At 44.1% G+C, this 21,108-nt stretch overlaps 1 protein-coding gene across 3 annotated transcripts in view; it reads left to right on the top strand.

Annotated features, from left to right (window-relative positions):
* The first annotated feature begins 2,517 nt into the window (after window positions 1-2,517).
* Window positions 2,518-21,108, top strand: part of Tmem255a (transmembrane protein 255A) — a 58,424-nt gene continuing 39,833 nt past the window's right edge. The window contains exons 1-3 of one of the 3 annotated variants that reach the window (XM_051142553.1): window positions 2,518-2,802; window positions 9,380-9,522; window positions 20,722-20,784. In XM_051142553.1, the coding sequence (XP_050998510.1) occupies window positions 2,745-2,802; window positions 9,380-9,522; window positions 20,722-20,784 (264 nt within the window). In that variant the 5' untranslated portion in view covers window positions 2,518-2,744. The remainder of the gene's footprint in view (window positions 2,803-9,379; window positions 9,523-20,721; window positions 20,785-21,108) is intronic. The other 2 variants (XM_051142552.1, XM_051142551.1) reach the window with 2 other exon arrangements.

The following is a 21,108-nucleotide window of genomic DNA, read 5'->3' as shown; positions in this document are numbered from 1 at the left end:
CACTGCTGTTGTCTCTGCTGTTGGGCTCAAAGTCATTTCTAACTTGACTGAGTGTTTGCTGTGTTCCAAGTCCCTTATGCCCCGCCCTCCGCCCCTCCAAGAGACAGTATGGAAGACACATACAGAACACAAGTCTTTTTAAACAGCTAGCTCCTCTAGCTCTTTTAGAAATTATGTTCAATTTTCACTCAAGACTCAGGAATACAGACACTGCAGAAGGCAAGGCCTTCCCCTCCCTTCATTAAGGGGTCCTCACTGGTTTGTGGCTCTTTTCATAAAGGTCCAATACCATATGCTCTCAGTTTCGCTTGATGGGTAGTCCATTTCTTTCTGAAATGAAAAAAGCTTCATTGAGTCTACTTAAAGCAGCATGCTACAGTAACAAGTTTGTATTTGGCATTTTCAAGCTCTCTAGCTGGATGGTTGCTATAGGAGAGCCAGGCATCACTAAAGAGGGTGGTGGTAAGCAGTCTTTTCTAGCCTGTGTAACAACCTCTTTTCCTCAAGGCTACTATCACAGAGGTGAAATCAGCTAATTATGAAGCACTCCTGAGAAATCAGTGCCGGTTGCAAGAGTTCTTCACATTAAATATGAGATATTCAGAGTGGTAGAAGGAAGAGATGAATAAACAGGATGGAGAGATTATCATTGCAACACTGTAAACACAAGTTTTCTTTGGGCTTTTGTGGAGCTCCTGGAGAATGACCTATCCGCCAAGCTTGATTAAGACATACATCTTTACAAGACTAGCCATCTTGTCTCCTCTATCTAGGACATGTGCCACAGATCTTTAAACCACGTCTGTAGTGTGGGACTGCTAATAATACTTGACACAGCATTCCACTTGGCCCCTGGGGTGCCCAGGTTCTTTACAAAAGCCTTCCTTTTTAACCTTCAGGAAGAATCTTTTCTTCCTTTGGAAGGCAAGACAGGGCAGGGGCCTTTGGTTACATTTCCTGGATAAGAAAACAATGTCTTCCAGCAGATTAGCAAGGCAGAGCTGGGAGGAACCAGTATTTTCCTGCACCAAGTCATTCTCAAGTCAGGCATGATAGGAGAGAGGGGGGGGGAGATAGAGAGAGAGAGAGAGAGAGAGAGAGAGAGAGAGAGAGAGAGAGAGAGAGAGAGAGAGAGAGAGAGAGAGAGAGAATATAGAGCTAGATGTCAGGGGTCTTCTATAATCACTCTCTCCACTTTTTTTTTTTTTTTTTTTTTTTTTTTTTTTTTTTTGAGACAGCATTTTACAACTGGATCAGAAACTGGCCAGCAACTCCAGGGGCTCCTCCCATCTTTGCCTCCCCAGATCTGGAAGTACAAACAGGTGCTACTGTGCATGACTTTTTACTTGGGTGCTGGGGACTGTGACTCAGTCCTAGGCTTGCAGAGCAGACACTTTACACAGTGACCACATCTCCCCACCCTGTCTGCAGAATTTTACATTTAACTTGGATTGAGTTGTAGGAGCAGGGCTGAAGAAATGGCTCCTGTGCTTAAAGGCTAAGCTCACAACCAAAAACCTAAGGGTTGTGGGAGCAGGGTCATGGAAGCCTCTTCCATAATAAGAGCACTTGGCTTAAGATCCAGGTTTGAATCTCATCTCTGTTCCTTAGTAGCTGCAAAGCCATGGTGATTTTCAATTGATACTCAGTTTCTTCATCTATAAAATGGGTTTGTAGATAATCCCTCTTTCTCCCTTGCATGGCTGCTATGGTCTAAAAAGCCTACCTTGATATAAAATCACCTTGAACAAAAGTCTAAACTGGGGTACCAATACAGTGTCATGATTTCTTTAGCTGAATCTCCTTTATAGCTTTTAGGGGTCTGTTGGTTCTAGAATTCTCAGTTGTGATGAATAAGGCTGTGTTCTCTGTCTCTAACTGCATAATTTTATACACTCTGGTCACATCCCTTCCCAGCTTTCATCGTTCTAGACTAAAGAGTCCGCATTTGTTTAATCTATCTTCATAAAGCATTCTGCCCCACCCCCCCAACACCATCATCCTTTTGATTATAGAGTGGCCCTTCTCTGGATCATCTCCAGCTCCATTATGTCATTTTGGAAGCTGTAAAATCAGACCTGGACAAGTGTGTGTGTGTGTGTGTGTGTGTGTGTGTGTGTGTGTGTGTGTGTGTCTGTCTGTCTGTGTCATTGTGTGTGCATTCTCCAGCTCCTAACCCCTGACTCTGTCCCCCTCCCCAACTATAAATCTTGTAAAAAGATGAGTGCCCAAGACCCTCTTCAAACTACACAGAAGGGCCCTTGGCCCCAGGCTGAAGCCTCTTCTCTCTCTCTCTCTCTCTCTCTCTCTCTCTCTCTCTCTCTCTCTCTCTCTCTCTCTCTCTCTCTCTCTCTCTCTCTCTCTCTCTCTCTCTCTCTCTCTTCTTCCTCTGTGCAGCTTTGGCCCCAAGGGGCGAAACCGTCTCCCTGTCTGGCTTGGGAGGCTGGGAGGTGGATAACTAGGATGGGGAGGCCGAGGGGGGGGTCTTGCGCAAGCGCACGATGTTGCACGGACGCCAGTGCTGGTGCCTCCCAGAGCAGAGGGAGGCAGAAGAGGAGGGAGGGAGAAGAGGGGAAGGGAGGGGGAGGCGGCACTTAGGTTGCAGCTCTCCACCCGAGGCAGTCAGTCTCAGCGCTCGGAAAGACCAAGAGAGGTAGCGGAGGGATAGGATGCTCTGCGGGGCAGCCTGAGCCAGGGGCTCTTGAAGCAGTTTTGGGGACAGGGACAACTGGACAGCTTTCACCATGCATCAGTCCCTGACTCAGCAGCGGTCCAGCGACATGTCCCTGCCCGATTCCATGGGTAAGTCGAGCCGCTAGTCCTGTCCTCCGGGCGGCAGCAGTAAGAGGGTAAGTGCGTTGTCCTCCGGACAGCCGGTGCCTGGCTGCCCCAGAGCCAGAGGGCAACGGAGATGGGGACCCACAAACTCAAGTGTCTGGGAGGCGGACCAGAGCCCCAAGAGAGCGGCCCAGCTGTGATAAGTGTGATGCGCGGAGATTGGAGCGCCAAGCCAGGGCTGGAGTATCCCTACCTAGCCCAGAGTGCGAGTATGTGCGTGTTTATGTGCGTGTGCGTATAGACTTGCAGCCAGTGGTAAATCCCAGCTGTCTGGGCATCAAAACATTCCCTTTGCCTTTGCTTTCGATTCCATGTTCCTTTGCAAAGTCCTTATTACTTCTAAGATCACGACTAATGATACTAGAAGCAGGGTTTTCACCCCACCCCCAACTCTCTAGGTGCTATCCTGAAATTCAGACCTGTGGTGGTGGGGAGCTGATCGTGAGGCGGGGGCGGTTTGGGTACAGTGTAAAACCCCGGGGAATGGGGGTGGGGGAAGAATAAAAGGGGATGCTAGTGGGACGGGAATTCCTAAGGAATCAGTCAAGACAGCCCAGCCCGGACATACGCAGCAGAAAGATCAACAGTCCTTGAATTTGATTCCAACTCTGCTCCAAATGCGCAGAATGTGTGTGTGTGTGTGTGTCGGGGGGGGGGGGAGCATGAGAAAAGAAGACCCAGCGCAAGCCCGCGCATCTTCTGAATTCGCGCTTTTCCTCTTCAGCGGAATGATGGGGGGGGGCACCTTTCAACACCTTTCTAAAAACGAGGGGACTGCTACCGTCTTGAACCAACTTGGAAGTCTCTCTAGGGTGCTTTTCAGTAGCTACAGACGAATTTAAAAAAAAGAAAGAAAGAAAGAAAAGAAACAACCTTTCCTTTAGCTGTTAGACACTTTCTTGAGCCCTGTGATTTAGCTGGGAGGGGAAAATAATTTGGAGTCTGGGAAAGCGGGAGAGGATTGTCAAGCAATGATTCCACGTAATCTTAAAATGTGCCCGGGACACACTTTAACCAAATCCAAGTCGCCTTTTCTACCATACTTCACACTCTGCAAAACTCCTCTGTCCCGAATTTCTGCCATTCAGTCTTCTCAGCTCTTCTCCGATGAATTTGCTGGAACATCTACGGGGGAGGGGCAGGAAAAAGATTGAGCCCAGCGTGAGCTCTCTGCTGCCTGCCAAAGACTCAGTCGCAACAAATTTCGTTCAAGGAAAGGGCCCCTGAAAGTGTTACCACCTGGATGCCGGAAATACTCCTATTTCCAGTGTTTTTGGCACACTCAGTATAAGCCTCGTGCTTTTCATTTGTAAGGTCATCGTTATTTGGAACCAGATACAAAATGAGGCCAAAGACTGGGGTCCAAACCTAGAGCCCAGCGGTACCAGATTCTCCAGCACCCGCCCCCTGCCCTTCCGCCCCACCCCATGCATATACAGGCACACAGAACACTAAATGTATTCCTTGCCTTGGCCAGCTGTGGCGCTAACGTGTCCCAGGCTCCCAGACATCAAGCTGGATGCGTGAGGGCCCTGGTTCCGCAGCGTCCATTCCAACTGCGTGCAACAACCACCTGCAAACCAGCCCTCCCCACCCAGAGCCCTGTGGCTGCCCGGGCCTGAGCGGATTGGAGGCCCAGAACTCAAAGGCTTGCCACTTGCCACTGCTCTGTGGTTTCAGAACAAGATGAAGAGAGTTCTTGCTTGCGTTCCCGGGGGTGGGTGGGGGACCTCAGCTTGTCCTGCAGTTTTCTTAAGGTCTGCGCAACAGGAAGAAGCTGAGTGGACTTGGCCAGCCCAGGTTTGGTACTGCAGGCAAGGGAGTCATGGATCTCATATAGACAAGGAACCTTCACCACGAATGACGTTTTGGTAAAATTACACAGGCTGAAGTCACTAGAAAATTCTTGAGTAGAGTGATAACTCTACATTCCCACAGTTTGGACAGGGGAGTCTCCTCGGAGTTCCCTGGCGCTGGTCCCACAGCCCAAGCCTGAATCAGCATCTAGGATACTCCTACTTAACTAAGCTCTGGCAAGGCCACCTTCTTGTACTAAAGGAAGGAGGAGACCGAGTGGGTTAATGTTTCTGCCTCCAAGGGCAGCATTTCTGAGAGGATTCCTTTTACAGGCAAGACACAACTGCAGTCCCCCCAAATAAAGTGTAACACACACACACACACACACACACACACACACACACACACACACACACACACACACACACACACCACTGCACCAAGGTGCCCGCACTACTTTTGCTGCCTGGCTCGGGATCAGTTGTTAGTCCAAGGCTTTAAAGGGAGCAGACATTGGGAATTGTGAATATAGTAACTGGACTCCTGCGCCCCTTCATCATCGCTCAGCTCCCCCCTCCTCCACTTTGGCAACAGCGCCCCCAGGCGCTAATGCACCGCTACTACAACAAGGCATTTTCTTCACCCTCAACAACACATTTGTAATTTATCGAGCCATTTTTGATATCTCCATGTCTTGAATAATTTACTAAAGAGGTGATAGTAGTGGATTTCAGCGCCTTTAGGTAAACGTTTGGGAGACTGGCAGAGCATTATAAGGCTCTTGTGTAGGCAGCCACCTGTTTCCAGGGATGCTCAAGGCTGGGACTTCTGAGATCCACTCTGCAGCAAAGCTCACTCAGGTAAGCAAATCCTAATCGACTCAAACATTCGAGCCTGAGAATTAACCTGTCACCAACACTGCAGTGTACACAGCAGGATAGTGAGCATCTTGGCTACCTCCCAATAAAGATTACATGCTCTCTTTTAGGAGGGGGCTATCAAGAAATATGTACAAGGTAAAGCACAAGTGTGCAGAGGCAGCATCCTATCTTAAAGCAACTCACAGCTTGGCTCCTGTCAGATGCACAATCCTGGAACTGGTGGACATCGTATGAGTTGTGGAAGAACCCTGCTGTCACAGTTTATATACGTATTGAGTAAGGCATCTAGGACATTAGAAGTTGAGCTAATGGGTGATTAGGGGGCGCTTGATTGGTTAAGGTAAATTTTGTGGTGGAGGGATTCTGATTCAAATGCAGATGAGGAGTTTTGGTTAGAGGGACTGGAATAGAAGTGAGCTGATCCTGCCTGGAAGGGTGAAGCCAGCCAATAACTGGGTGCCTCTAGAGCTACATCACAGTCTTCCAGATCCAGGGTAGAGGTGGGGCACTGCAGAGAGGGAGGGCTGCTGCAGTTCTGCAGGGAGGCTGCTGGGGGAACAGGCAAGGCCAACAAGGAGATTTTGGATTCTCAGGGCTATTGGTTGCAATAGGTATTTAAATAGAAATAGTCTTGGTCCCAAGTAGATGGAGTCAGGAGGGGGTGAAGCTCTTATGGTTTTGACACATTAGCCACAAAGCTTTCAGTTCTGGGGAGCCTTCAGAGGGTACCCTATTTTTAAAAAGTTATTTCTATGAACATAGCCAAATTTACTTGCACACTTCCTCCAGCAGACTTTTTCACTAGAAGGAAAACAGTTATGAGATGTTGCCTCTTGTTTGCTTATTTGGTAACTATCAGCTACTGTGTATCTGACACAGCAAACATCCCTGTTTCCAGCTCTCTGAGGGTGTTTTTAAGTAGCTCATAGTGTCCGAGTTTTTAAAAATATATTAATCTGTTAAACAAAACCTAAATAAGATGGCCCCATACTCACAGAAACATCTAAGGCCAGTCCCAAATTGTACTTTAGTAAGAACCGGGTTCCCCTGCTGTCTAAAATCAAGCAACAAGCAGGCAAATGGCCTAAGCCCGTACACTTATCTGCCTTTAGAATCCCTGGACACACCTTCAGGGTGCTGTAAGGTATGCCTTGTTCCAGGTAGAAATGAACTGTAACAAGTCAAATTGAAATCACTGGCAAATAAGGAGAGATGTCCCTTTATTTCAAAAAGAATTTACCCAGGAGTTCCTTAAAATAGTAGATTCTCCAAGTACACTTAAAAATCACTTGACTTTATGTAATTAAGGTCTTTATAATATAAACTAAGGGGTGACTGGCAGAGCAGGGGATAGTCTAACTAGCACCCTACAACTTTTCTTGTCAATTTCATCCAAAAACCAATTCTATCTGGAGACCAGGCCCCTATAGGCTGGTAGGATCTTTGGGTTGTTCAATGGACTGAATTTCAATCCAGATTCTAAAGCAAAGAGGGGAAAAAGACTTTCAAATGACACCATGTGCTTTGCTGAGTCACTCTTCTAACCTGGCTCCTGTGGTCTTAAGAGTTAGTGTAATATTTGCAAAGAAGACTCAAGGGCTGTGGGTAGGGTTAAAGGTCAGTCAGTAGGCATGAGTAGGTCACTGGGGCAGTACATTAGAAACATCATGCAGACATACATGCTCCTCCAATTTAATCTCTAAGGCTGCACAGTCTCTGTGTAAGAGGATCTTGGTGTATTGGGGGGGGGGGAGCAGAGAAAGGCAAAACAAAACAAAACAAAAACAAAAGCAAACAAAACAAAACAAAAAACAGGAGGCTATGTTGGTAGAATTAGCTTCGAGCCCCACAGTGGAACCAACTGGGAGATTCACAAAATATCTGTCATGAAATAGAATTAGGAACCCTGATTTTCAAAATCCTTTAGGTGCTCTGACAGCAGCAAAAAAGGATAAGGAGCCTGTAGGTTGATGAAAAAACAAAAAAACAAAACAAAACAACAAACAAACAAACAAACAAACAAACAAAAACCCTGTCCATCCTGTCCCATCCTTACCCCTTCTATGCCCATCCCAGAACCAGGCAGTCCAAATTGCTGGTGTTTGTTCATTAGTTTCCTAACAATTAGGTTGTCATTTGCATCTCTGATAACTACCACAAACAAAGGACCCCCATCCCACAGGTGCCTAGGCCTTTTTGTTTTTCTGCCTGGGGGCCTGGCTTCCTAGCCCTCTGCAGAGCAGACTCATTGACAACCCCACTTCCCTCTCACCCCGGGGTGGGAGTGGAGCTTTTGTGTTTGTTAGAGGCCTATACTAGCTCAGACCGCTTCTTCATTTTGATGTAAAACAGTCTGAGGACAGTATTGTATTAGACTTGTACCTGATGAGTCACAGCTCTCAGTTTCAAGGATGGCGTCAGAGGAGACCGCCAGCCTCTTCCTCCTCCCTCCCCTCAGAGCCTTCAGCCAAGATCGCACTGGGAAAGACCCATGGTGGCATTTTCTGACACTGTTCTCTATGGAAAGAGGTATCTGCAGGAGGCTGAGAGAACAGCCACAGCCCTTCCTCTCCATGAACTCTCACTATCAATAAGCCTCCGGGGTCTCTCTGGATTGCCTCCATCCCTCATTCCACCTTCCTCTTTTCTTTCCCTTTCCTCTAGGCGGTTCAGTCTGGTCAGCTTCTCTACTCCACAGCTTGCATAGGGTGCAGTGAGGCCTCTCTGAACCCTGGGTCTTAAGACAGGCAGAAGCAAAGGCTCTCTTTAGGTCCATTCACAATACTTAAAGCATTTCTCATACCCACTGCTTCTTTATTCCTAGCCTCCTTATGGCTTCAGGAGAATCAAATCCTAGTTGCGTGGCCTATGTGGCTATTTTTCCCCCCTGAGAACTCCAAGGTGGTTAAATGTTCCAGGATATTTCTTGTTGAGGACCCCTTCCTTGTGCCAGAGAAATGCCTGCACAATGTAAGGCAGCACTTAGTTCCTAGTATAGAGCAGTGCTTGGCTCTTTAAAAATTTTAAATTGGAAAGTGGGCCTAGATACCATTTTTCTATCTGACTTAATAATATATATATATATATATATATATATATATATATATATATATATATATATATATATATATATATATTGCTTAAAGCTATCATGTCTGATAAGCCCTAAGCAGTAGCATGGGTTTCTTACCATTTATATTTATGTCACCCTTACATAAGGATAATTCTAAGTTATAATCCTTCTCATCTACCTCCGCTGATACAAATCTTTGTAGACTAATAGCTTTCAAACATTTATTTTATTACACACATTTGTTATGTGACAAATCTGGTCAACATACCATTTTTAAGTTTATGCATGAGGCAGCAAATGTCAGAAATAAATGAAAAATAAAATGTCAGTACCTGGCTCAGTTCTGATATTTACACTAAAAATGAAATTTCATATCTCTAGCTTCTAAGAAAGAAGGTTCTTAGCGACCTACTGGCTTTAAACTATTTTCATTTAATCCTCTCATATAAACACTTCCTATTCATCATATGCTTTTATAATCTTTAAAAAACATTCCACTAAGTGGGTATGACACATCTTTTATAGAATGTCAAAACATAAAATTGTTTTGCTGTTATGTAACGGGTGAGTTTTCTCCTGTTGTTATTTTCAGAGAAGCAACATATTTTTTTTTATTAGAAAAGTGGCACCTAATGACTGCAAAATGGAAAGCTTCATTCTTTTACCATAATTCCACTCCCTAGAGATATCCCAGTTACCAATAGGGAGAGGAAAGAAAAACCTTATTAGTAAATTTTCTCTTCTTTTCCCATACGAAATGAGCAATTTCAATGTCTCTTTATTCTTACAGGCGCTTTCAATAGGAGGAAGCGAAACTCCATCTATGTCACTGTGACTTTGCTTATTGTGTCCGTGTTAATTCTCACGGTGGGCCTCGCTGCAACTACCAGGACCCAGAATGTGACTGTGGGAGGTTATTACCCAGGAGTTATTGTAAGTACAGAGAACATAGGTTGGCCTCTGTAGCTTGCTGGCTACAGAGTTCGTGACTCTACTGTGATGGTTTTCAGTTCTGTTTGAATTTATAGTGTTTGCTCTGTCTGATTCCCTCTTTCTATTTCTTTGAGAGCACACAGAAAGACAATTCTCCTTAGGAAAAACAGAACCAACAGAGGCTTAGAAGAGTCCCAGTGTCTCCCTTACCTAGGACTGGGATGCTGAACAAATCATCAAATTGTCTAGGGCTTTGGCTTTCTGCTTTTAGGCGATGCTCTTTTCTAGCAGCATTAATTTTGGCTAAGCTCCTGCCTCTCAGCGTTTGTTTTTCTGTGTGTGATAGAGGCCACCTGATCTTACCTGGAACGTGAGGAGGACACTGGCACCCTCACTTTCTATGGCCAACAGCACGCATGCATTTGCAAAAGGGTCTTATCCGGAAAAGGTGTGGAAGATGTATTCCTAATATGTGCATATTTATTCATTTGTAAATCACACATACACTCACAAAACATGTAAAATGAAAAGTCCAATATTAGATAAAAATGAAATTCCAACTTGAACGTCTATTTTTCATACAAACACTAAAAGGTTACAGGATGTGTGAAGCTTTTTGTTAAAGACGATGCCTATGCACCCCAAATTCAAATGGCCCAGGAGCTGTTTGTGAATATTTTTGGCTGGCTTCCAATCAGGCATGTTTAAATTGTCATCAGAGCCACTGGTCTTTTAGACTATTTTAAAATATGGCTCGCACAGCATGTTTGACTAAAAGCTTGTATGGGAGGCAGAAGGATCAACTCTGACATTTTTTTTTCACTGGTCGCCTGTTATCAGGGTCAATTTGTAACATCTCAATAGGATTTCCAAGTCTTTTGTCCATTTTGTTAGTGTTAATTTTGTTCAAACTAGACAATATAATCTGCTTTATACATAAAGGGCCCTACCATTAACCCTTCAATGCTTGGAACTTGCCCTCCTCACAAAGGATACCTTCCATGATGCTCTGGCCCTCCTGGCGATAGAGAACTGCCCCTGACAGTCTGTTTATGGAACATTAGTAATAACTTCTTTTTCTTCTTCTTCTTCTTCTTCTTCTTCTTCTTCTTCTTCTTCTTCTTCTTCTTCTTCTTCTTCTTCTTCTTTTCTCTCTCTCTCTCTCTCTCTCTCTCTCTCTCTCAGTCTCTCTCTCATTCTTTGTTTTATTTTGTTTTTTTGAGACAGGGTTTCTCTGTGTAGCCTTGGCTGTCCAGGACTGGCTTTGTAGACCAGGCTGGCCTAGAATTCACAGAGAGCCACCTGCCTCTGCCTCCAGAGTGCCACCACGCCAGGCAGCTTCTGCTTTCTTCTTTCTGATAAACAATAAGTAAGAATCAGTTCTAATGATTCTTTTCATAGTCCAGTAGATTGTTTTCCTTCCCCTGCAGGGCATGCAATCCATTTCCGACAGTGGAATTTGCTACATAAAAATAGTCTCATTTACTAGCTTGGTAACATAGTGAGACTCTGTCACAACAAACAAAAGCCCCTCCTTTGAGTATGACTAATGCTCTTTAACCCCAAATCTTAAGTCTAGAGATTGAGTCTTATTTTAATAACCATTAAATGATTCCTGAATTGGAACTGCTAGAGTAGAAATAATAGTTCATTTTTAAAAAATTAATACAGCAAATAGAACAGATGTTATTTTAAGTCTTCACTCTCACTTAAAAGAGAAGCGAAGAGGTTATAGTTGATGCCTTTTAAACAAGCCATTACTGCGAGTGACCAGCTTGGAGCCTGTTGCCTAGGTCACCAATTCTAGTCCACAGTCTCACTCTTCAAGAGCCCTTTTGATGACTAGGCCTGATGTGGGGTCTGATGTAAGCTGAACCTCCTTCAAGCTTAAGTTTTGCAGTTTGGGGGAAGGTAGGGCTCCCCACTGCTTAGGGCAGGTGTCTCACAGACACCAGTTGATGTCCAGTGCCCTTTGTTAAACATGTGATGTGAGAGCTCACCCTGCCCACTTCCTGTGGTGAGGCAAGAAAATCATCTGTCAGCAGAGTTGGCTTTTATTTTTAAAAGCAAGCAAAGGAGATGGGAAGAAAGGAGAGAGAGAGAGAGAGAGAGAGAGAGAGAGAGAGAGAGAGAGAGAGAGAGAGAGAGAGAAATAGGAAGAGCATTTTGGTGGCTGGGAAATGACTTTATAAAGGGTCTGTGTGACTTGGTGTGCTTCAGGTAGCTGCATTAGTGAAATATCACCAACTGAAGAGCAAATGTTCAAGCTGAGATCCAGAGTAGCTGTGGGGGGAGGGAGGGTATTTTTCATGTTGGTACAAACCTTCTTTGTAGAATAACTGACTGTGGGAGGCTAGGGGAATACATACAAGGAGGAAGACTCATTACTTTCTTACTCAATCCTTGAGTGTGTTCAGCTAGCACTGGAAATTGGGCGTCCGTTGGGGCCATCTCTCTCTTCTCTCTCTCCTCCCTCTCTCTCTCTCTTCTCCTCTCTCAGCTCTCTCTCTCCCTCCTCTCTCTCTCTCTGCTCTCTCCTCGTCCGTCCCTCCCTCCCTCCAGCCCTCCCCCTCTCTCTCTCTCTCTCTCTCTCTCTCTCTCTCTCTCTCTCTCTCTCTCTGTGTATGTGTGTGTGTGTCACTAAAAGCAAAATTAATAAGAGAGCCACTGTGAGAGGGACTGTGCATTTCCCCCATGCCCTCCCCCACTGGTCTAATTTTTACAAATGTGCTCTCTGAGTGCCTGTAGATCATTTCTTTAAAATGGGTTTTAATTATACAGAGCAAAGCAGAGAAGATAGCAGATTGAACAGTCGAAAAAAATCCATTTACGTTTATAGGTCAGATCGTGTTATAGCAAATACAATTAGGACTTGTACCTCTGCAGCAGCAAATGCCTGAGAGCCCAGATTTGGCTGGGAGCGGTGTGCTTCGCTAATTGAATAGTGTGGTCATTAGGGAGTAACTATAGAAACTCTACAGCCGGTGGTGATTTTTTCCACCCAGGTATGAGTACACATGATGTGCTGAGCCTGGGGAAAATGCAGGTCTCACCTCCACATCCCCAGAGACTCTGATTCTGGTGGACCCTATGAACATGGATTCTTTTCATAAGCTAATCTTTGACCAAAAAAGTAATAAAAGCTGAATATATGTTTTACTAATCACCCCAGGGAAATATAATTGAGGGGACCAGTGGCCAGACAGAGAACTCAAACACAATAAGACACACTTAGCAGTAAAACAAAAAAGAGGATTTTAAGACTCTGCACTGTCAAATTGAACATTTGAATATAAATTATGGTTGTATGGATCTGTGAAAACATTTCATGTTATCCTGAGCTCAAGTGGGTTTTCCCCCTTGATTATGACCAAATGTGTTAATAATACGTGAGAATTTGAATCTTTAAAATGCAAATTATGGAGAAAGTATTAGATTAGAAGACAATATGGCACACATTTCATTTAAATATGAAGGCCTTTGGCATTGCAAATACAAAGAGGTGTTTACTGTGCAGAGAGGTATATTATAGTAGCATGTTAGCTCATCTACCCGACCTACAAAGCACTGCTATCATTCTAAGATGCATATGCACACGTGCCTCTTTAAAGATGAGCCAGCCTGGAGAGGCTTAAACGTAAGGATTTTTAACCATTAAGACTGATAGAGACAAACTGGCTTATGAGATTTACTGTCATCAAATGTTCAAGGCATGTTCCATTTCAGAAGTGTCCTGAGAAGCTTTCTACTTGGAAAGTCTTTTAAAAAAATCCATGCGCCTAGGCTGTTGAATAAAGCTGAAAAGGGCTTGGGAGACTGGGGGGGGGGGGGCGGGGGCGAAAAGGTCGCTCCTTTCCTCTAGATTTCTTCTGACTTGGAGAAGGAAGCCTGTAAATGTGTTTCCCAAGCAACTCACAAGATGGAGTTGGCCCCCTGATCAGTGAAGAAAGCCTTTCTGGCTCTCTCTGGTCTCAGTGTTATTGTGCTGCAGAGCCCGGTGTTTTCTTTCTACAGAGAAGCGGGGAGGTGCGGGGTGGAGGTGGGGTGGGGTTTTCTGCTCAATTTCTTTTTTTTTTTTTTTTTTTTTTTTTTTTTTTTATTTTTTTTTTTGCCTTTATTTTTTTTTTTTTTCTTTTTTTTTTTTATTAATTTATTCTTGTTACATCTCAATGTTTATCCCATCCCTTGTATCCTCCCATTCCTCCCCCCCCCCCATTTTCCCATTATTCCCCTCCCCTATGACTGTTCTTGAGGGGGATTACGTCCCCCTATATATTCTCATAGGGTATCAAGTCTCTTCTTGGCTACTTGCTGTCCTTCCTCTGATTGCCACCAGGTCTCCCCCTCCAGGGGACATGGTCAAATGTGAGGCACCAGAGTACGTGAGAAAGTCGTATCACACTCTCCACTCAACTGTGGAGAATATTCTGACCATTGGCTAGATCTGGGAAGGGGTTTAAAGTTTACCTCCTGTATTGTCCTTGGCTGGTGGCTTAGTTTGAGTGGGACCCCTGGGCCCAAATCTGCCTATCAATTTCTTGTAGAGGGTCAGTTGACTGAAAACCATATAAGAGTCACAGTAGGATATTAGGAGACAGGGACAACAGGAACATTCAGTAGTCTAGAACCTTCTCCAGGCCCATGTGGCTCTCTTTACCTGCACACGTAAAGACTATGTAAAGAGATGGAAGGACATGTGAAGTCCAGTGATACTTTGAACACCTAGGAAAGAATCAGGAGCCCTGGAGAGTCAGGGTTGCGCTTTACTGTAAATTAAACAGACAGTCAGAAAGTTCCAGTTTGTTCTTAAACGTAACTTTCAAACTTAGTGTGTACATTTTAAGGATGAAATTTGAATCCTGATGTGCCGAGCAATACTTGTGTAATGCCACGAGTGTCTACCCTCCACTGTTATTTATTTTATTTCATTTTTTAGCCCCTTTGCACACCATTTAGAGCTCCCGAATAAGCCCTCAGCCTGGCCTCGATACTGCCACCTACAGTTTACCGAGTGCACTCTCTATTGTCTCCAGTAAACCCTCTCCATCACTCTGCTCCATGGGAGCATTGCTAAGCTACTGGAGTCTCCAATGTCATCTACTGTCTTTGAACTCTGTACCACTGAGGCCTTTCACCCCTGGTTCCCAGAAAAGACTCAGATCTTGCTTTGTGTTCTCTTTTGGACTATATTCTCATTTACCTTTGTTTCCATAGGCCCATAATTCCTTGACTTGATACCCTATAAGCATATACAGGAGGAGGAGGTCCTCCTCAGTCACAGTCATAGGGGAGGGGAGTAGGGGGAAATGGGAGGGAGGGAGGGAGGGAGGGATGGGAGGATAGAAGGGATGGGATAACCACTGAGATGTAATATGAATAAATTAATAAAATATATTTTTTAAAAGGTCCATAATTCCTTAGGCAAGATATGCTTCAGGATTTAGACTTTAATTTTGGAGAAAATCACAGTGATACCTTCTGGCATTCAAGTAAGGGTTTGAGAAGCCCTTATGATCAAGTTCCTTCATGGCATATGAATTTTAATAGAAAGTGGGGTGAGGATTATAAGAAAACTAACATCAGTTCAAGATCAAGCTTTACCACCAAATTAGGTATCAGGAGATTCTTTTAGTTTTCAGAGATTTTTGACTCTCAAGGTTATATATAGTTTGTAGACTGCTTCTGCTCACTGTAGCCTGGCTTCCTTGAGCCTAAATCTCACAGTTCTCAGCATCACATGCCACCTCAACACCCAACTCCAAATCATAGACTGAGCACAAGATGTGCCACTGATCACATACCCAAGCACTATTTACTTGGCCCTCCGTCTTGAGTGTCTGGGGCTGGAGATGGAAATACCAGTAGGTAGGAAAGTCTATTCCCCAAAGAGCCCTTCAGTGGGGGCCTGATGGCCCATTCTGGTCATTCCAGCATACGGGGGCCTAAGCCAGGAGGAATGACACAAGTTTGAGGTCACCTGAGTTACAAAATGAGGCTTTGCCTAAAGAATAAAAACCAAACCAAACCAAAACAAAACAAAAACCTCAAACTTTAAATCCTGTCCATAAAAAAACAAAACAAAACGAAACAAAAACCTTTTAATCTGACTCTGCTTTCTAGCCATTTGTCCTTTTACTTGACCAATGGAGAGCAGCCGAAACAAAGAAAGCTAGCTATTCCTTCGGGTAATGGGAAATAGCTATGGGAGCCTGAAGGTCTAGACATCGCCCAATTCCATGAAGCTCTTGATGGGGAACCCCAGAGTGCCTTGCCTTGGGAGCTACCATTACCTTTTTAACAAAAGTTGTCTTTACTTTATGTGTATGAGAGTTTGTTGCATGTATGTCTGTGTACCACATCACAATAGTGCCTTGGGTCCTCTGGAATTGCAGGTATAGGTGGCTGCTAGCTACCGTGTGGGTGCTGGAGACCAAGCTCATAATCACGCTGGTGCTCATAATCACAGAGATATCTCTCAGGTTCCCTGGGAGCTAGCATTTGATTTTCACGACACTGCTGGCTCCTTTCTATGTTTCCACCCCTGGGCTCTCCCTCCATACCTGCATAGAACATTTCGCCCTTGAAGCTTCAAGGTCACTCACTAGTCTATGAACACTGGCCTGGATGTGGTAGCACACATGCTTTTAAATCCCAGCACTCGGGAGGCAAAGGCAGGTCTCTGTGAGTTGAAGGCCAGCTTGGTCTGCAGAGTGAGTTCCAGGACAGCCAGGGTTACATAGTGAGACTCTGTCCTAAAAACAACACTAACAACCCCCCCAATCCCGCACCGCCAAAACTACTGACCTCTAAGGCCTTAAGAGGGAGAAGTTGTTTGAGAATCTGAGGGCTAGTCCTGGCTTTGAGATTAATGTGCTGTAAGAGGGCATGAGTTTTCTATGTCTCTAAAGCTCCTGCTTTTCCTTCTGTCACACGAGAGTGAGAGTAACACTACCACACTCACATCATTCCTATAATCAAAGCTGGGAGAGGTGGGGCACAAGTACACCTTTAATGGAAAGTTCTTCACATGTAAGGTCTTTCAACAATATTGGTGAGGTTGCCCACCTACCATCTAGGTAAGTGGTTTCTTATACTCATCACTCAAGAGATGTTAGTTCGTTGCCTACTGAACTCCGTGCAGTCTATGAGCTCATAAAAAATGCCTTCTTTTCTATGGAAATTTAGAGGTACGTTTTATTTAGCAGCCTACCTTGAGCGAGTGGCACCACAGATTTTATCTCATTTGATCCCTACAACATCACGATTTGGTAAATACTTTTATGGCTTCCATCTTTAATGCGCTTTCAGATTACATTTATTTATTTAATTTTCAACGTTGTACTGGAAGTGCGGTGGGGGACATGAGCAGACACGTCACAAGGCTGGTGTAGGAAGCCCGAGGACCGCTTGTGGAAGTTGGTTCTCTTTTTACAAAATATGGATCCTAGAGGTTGAAATCGGGTTATCAGGCTTGGCACCTAGGGCCCTTCCCTGCTGTTCTCTCACTGGCCCCATGGTTCCCATTTTATAGATGAGAAAGCTGAAGCACAGTGTTTAGCAGACTGAGCCAAGGTCACATGGGTTATTAGTAGCAGAGACAGGGATATGGTCTGGAACGAATTATTCTTAGTTCACGTAGTGCTTTGTTTTTATACCCTGTGGTCCTTAATTTATAGTCTGTATCTTTCACTAGACTGTGAGTTCTTAGAGGTCTGGTGTGATGTGTCCTTATCGATTTGACATATCTCTTGTGTTGAGGTTTAAGGAATTGAATGGATTGGACTAAATTACACTGGAATGAGATGGAATGAGAAGGAATGGAATGGGAAGCATCGAGAAATAATAGACGAGCCTGGGATTTCCAGTTCAGGAGAGTGTTCCAGGCATTACCATTAAAGAGTTTTTTGAGAATGTCAGAAATCACCAGTCTCTTTGCTTCGGTCTCCACTAATGACTTGTCTTGTTACTGGGACACAATTCATGACAAAGTGGCTTACAGTTATGGAGGACACAGTCCATCATGCAGGGAAAGGCATGGCAGCTCAGCACATTGTAGTCAGAGGCAGGGACCAGAGAGTGGCAAGTGCTCATGCTCAGCCAGCTTCCTACTTTATAGACAGTTTGTAACCCAGCCCATGAAATGGTCCCACGCATGCTCAAAGAGGATCTTCCTCTGTCAGTTAAACCTTTCTGTAAACACCTACACAGACATAGCCAAAGGTGTGTTTCCGTGGTGAAGATAAGGGTTTTTGTTTGTTTTGTTTTGTTTTAAGGTAAGTTTATTTATTTTTTTAGACCAGGCTGGCTTCAAACTCATGGAAGTACATCTTCCTCTTCCAAGGTGATTCTCAATTCTGTCAAATTGACAGGCAATTATTAGCTATTATGCTGTCTTAGGGAAAAGCTTGTTCAGGTTCAAAAGACGGTGTATGAGAGTATCTGTGGGAACTGAGAAGCCATTTGCTTAAAGGCCATATTTTCCCTGTGAGAACTTGCATCCAAATTTCCTTCTATTGTGGCTATAAGTGGCTCGGAATGCCATAATACAGATACTTCATAGACTTCCTTCCTATAGTTTGTGTGAAAGTCAGTCCCCACTCTCCACTCAACTGTGGAGAATGTCCTGTCCATTTGCTAGATCTGGGTAGGGGTTCGATGTTTACTGCACATATTGTCCTTGGCTGGTGCCATAGTTTGAGCTGGACCCCTGGGTGCCCCATATATGATCACATCCCCTGGATGGGGAGGCCTGGTGGCACTCAGAGGAAGGATAGCAGGCTACCAGGATGAGCCTTGGTACCCTATGATCATATACAGGGGGAAGAGGTCCCCCTAAACCACAACCATAGGGGAAGGGAGTAAGGGGAAAATGGGAAGGAGGGAGGAATGGGAGGATACAAGGGATGGGATAACAATTGAGATATAATATGAATAAATTGATAAAATAATAAAAAAACAAAAAAGAGAATTCCTTCCTATAAAAATAAAGCCACGGAACATATTGGAGAAGGAGATAAAACATGGACATGTTTATGAAATAAAAGAAGCAGTGACACAACCTCCCCAGTTCACATCACATTAGAGTGGTTCGAAACCTAACTGTCTTTTGGATCAGTGAGATGGCTGAGCAGATAAACGCACCTGCCACAAAGCTCAACAACTTGAGTTCCATCCCAAAGACTCAGGTGATGGAACGAAAGAAATGACTCAAGTTTCCTCTGACCTCCACTCACACACCATGGCACTCGTGTGTGTGTGTGTGTGTGTGTGTGTGTGTGTGTGTGTGTAAACAAAGATAAAACTCTTAAAAATGTAAATGTCTTTTAAAAATGTAATAGTGGGGCAGAGTGGCTCAGTGGTTAAGAGCACTGGCTGCTCCTCCAGGGTTTGATTATTCCCTGTACCTATTTGGCAGTTTACAGTCATGTATAACTCTAGTTTCAGGGGATCTTGCGCCCTCTTCTGGCCATGGAGGGCACTGCGCACAGGTGATGCATAGACATGCACGCAGGCAAAACAACTATACACATAAAATAATGTACTTTTAGCTGGCGTGGTGGTACACGCCTTTAATCCCAGTACTCAGGGAGGCAGAGACAGGCGGGTAGCTGCTGTGAGTTCGAGGCCAGCCTGGTCTACAAAGTGAGTCCAGGAAAGTCCACAGAGCAACCCTTTCTCAGAGAAAAAAAAACCCCAAATATATGTATGTATGTATGTATGTATGTATAAATAATTTATGGCTTTAACATGTAGACCAAATCAATATATTCTCAGTACTTACTTTAAATCAAGTGCTATGCAAAGTTCTTTGAGTGTATTATTTATGTTAAAAGTTATTTGCATGTATTGCTTCCATTAATCCTTGCAAAGCTCTATAAGATAACATTACTGTGGTCCCTTCTATATTACAGACAAGGAAAGTGGCTGAGTGGTTAGTCAGTCATAGATTGCACAGACATTAGTAGAAGAACTGTCTTTGTAAGCTAGGGTAGTGTTATGACCATGTTTACATTGGTATGCTTTGTGGCAACAACACATCTTAGTTATACATGAGGGAAGATTGGGTGGGAGGACAGTATATGTCAACTGTTGCAGGAGGATAGTCTCAGTAGCCTGGGATAGGGTGGGCGATTCATTCATCACATATCAGCATTGGTTTCCCAAGAATCGTTGCTGGTCCTGCAGAAGGAATCTTTGCTTCTTTTCAGTCTTCCATTCTTGGGATCCTGAGGCAAACAATTAGTTCCTTGACATGGCCCCATCAGATCCAATCCTTGGGTTCAATATATTCCCCAGCCTGGATGTAAAGCTTGAGAGTCTTGTGTTGAAACAGATGCCCAGGAGTGTCAAGGTCAATTGGTTCGTCCTCACCACTTTTTACTTCTTCCATTTCTATCTCCATCAATAGCTATTGGTTAGCGATCATTTTCAGCTGAGACTGGCAGGCTTGGTCCACTAATGGCAGGGCTGAGGGGGCAGTGGGATCTTTTCCAGTGAGCCGTAATCCCAGCCACTTAGACAGGGAAATTGTTTTTCAGGGTTTTACACTGCCATTTCTGCTCACCCTTTAATGAATGCTTTCTGTCCATAAATGAAGCAGAGATGGAAAAAGAGGTGAATAAGTGCTAACATAAATTGCAGCAGGCCAACCACAAATACAGGCTTTCAAAAAAGTTCTTTTATATTTCTATTTTTTTTTAGTGTGGGTTAAGGTGCTTGCTGATTTCTAAAGTATTTCCTGAGTTTGATTAGCATGCCTGATGCATCAAAAATTGCCTTTGCAAACCTTTATTCTGTAATCCATGTTTCAGAGTGGAAGGCTCTTTTAAAAAGCAGATACAGATCAGATGTTAATGTGTGCTTTTCCCCATTATATGTCTCTTACTGAATCACCAGTCACATTGCTAGGTAATGGATATTAAAATTGAAACAGGGAGGCTCTAAAAAGCTATAGTTGACCTTTACTTTTAGTCTGGGGGCATATGAGCTTCTTTTTCAGTGTGAGTCATGGCTACCAGAGAAACCTGCAAATAATGGGAAAATATGCTTTCATTGTACATAGTGTGTTTGTAGAAGAAGCTACATGTGGCTTTGACATTTACACTCCAGTTATTTTCCACTGTCCTGAATCATGGCCACGGACTGGAATGAGTGTGTGGGCAGGTTAATTGTCTTCCTAAATGCTATGTTGCCTTACAGCTTGGCTTTGGATCATTCCTTGGAATCATCGGATCAAACCTCATTGAGAACAAGCGGCAGATGGTAAGGTTTTCATCCTTCTAGAAAGCTCAGTGTTTACGTGGACAAGTAACACATCTCTTAAACTTATGCAAATTTGCCCCCCAAAGAAAGTGTGACTTCACCTTTCCCCCTAAGCCTCCAGGGAACTTGTCTCACAGTGAGCCAGTGGTTTCCGGCTGGTTTGCATCTCTTTAAGCTTTTTCATTCATTCTCAAAGGAACACTTCATGCTGTTCAGTCAGGCTGCTGTTCTGGCATAGAATGCCCGTGTTTCTGTAATATATATTACTGCATCCCTGAATTATTGACTTTCATAGCTTCCTTTTGGTTACATAATCTTTTGGAG

The sequence above is a fragment of the Acomys russatus genome, chromosome X (genome assembly GCF_903995435.1).
Source record: "Acomys russatus chromosome X, mAcoRus1.1, whole genome shotgun sequence".
NCBI classification, from domain to species: domain Eukaryota; kingdom Metazoa; phylum Chordata; class Mammalia; order Rodentia; family Muridae; genus Acomys; species Acomys russatus.
The sequence above is the reverse complement of the archived record's forward strand: the minus strand, read 5'-3'. Positions and strand labels throughout refer to the sequence as shown.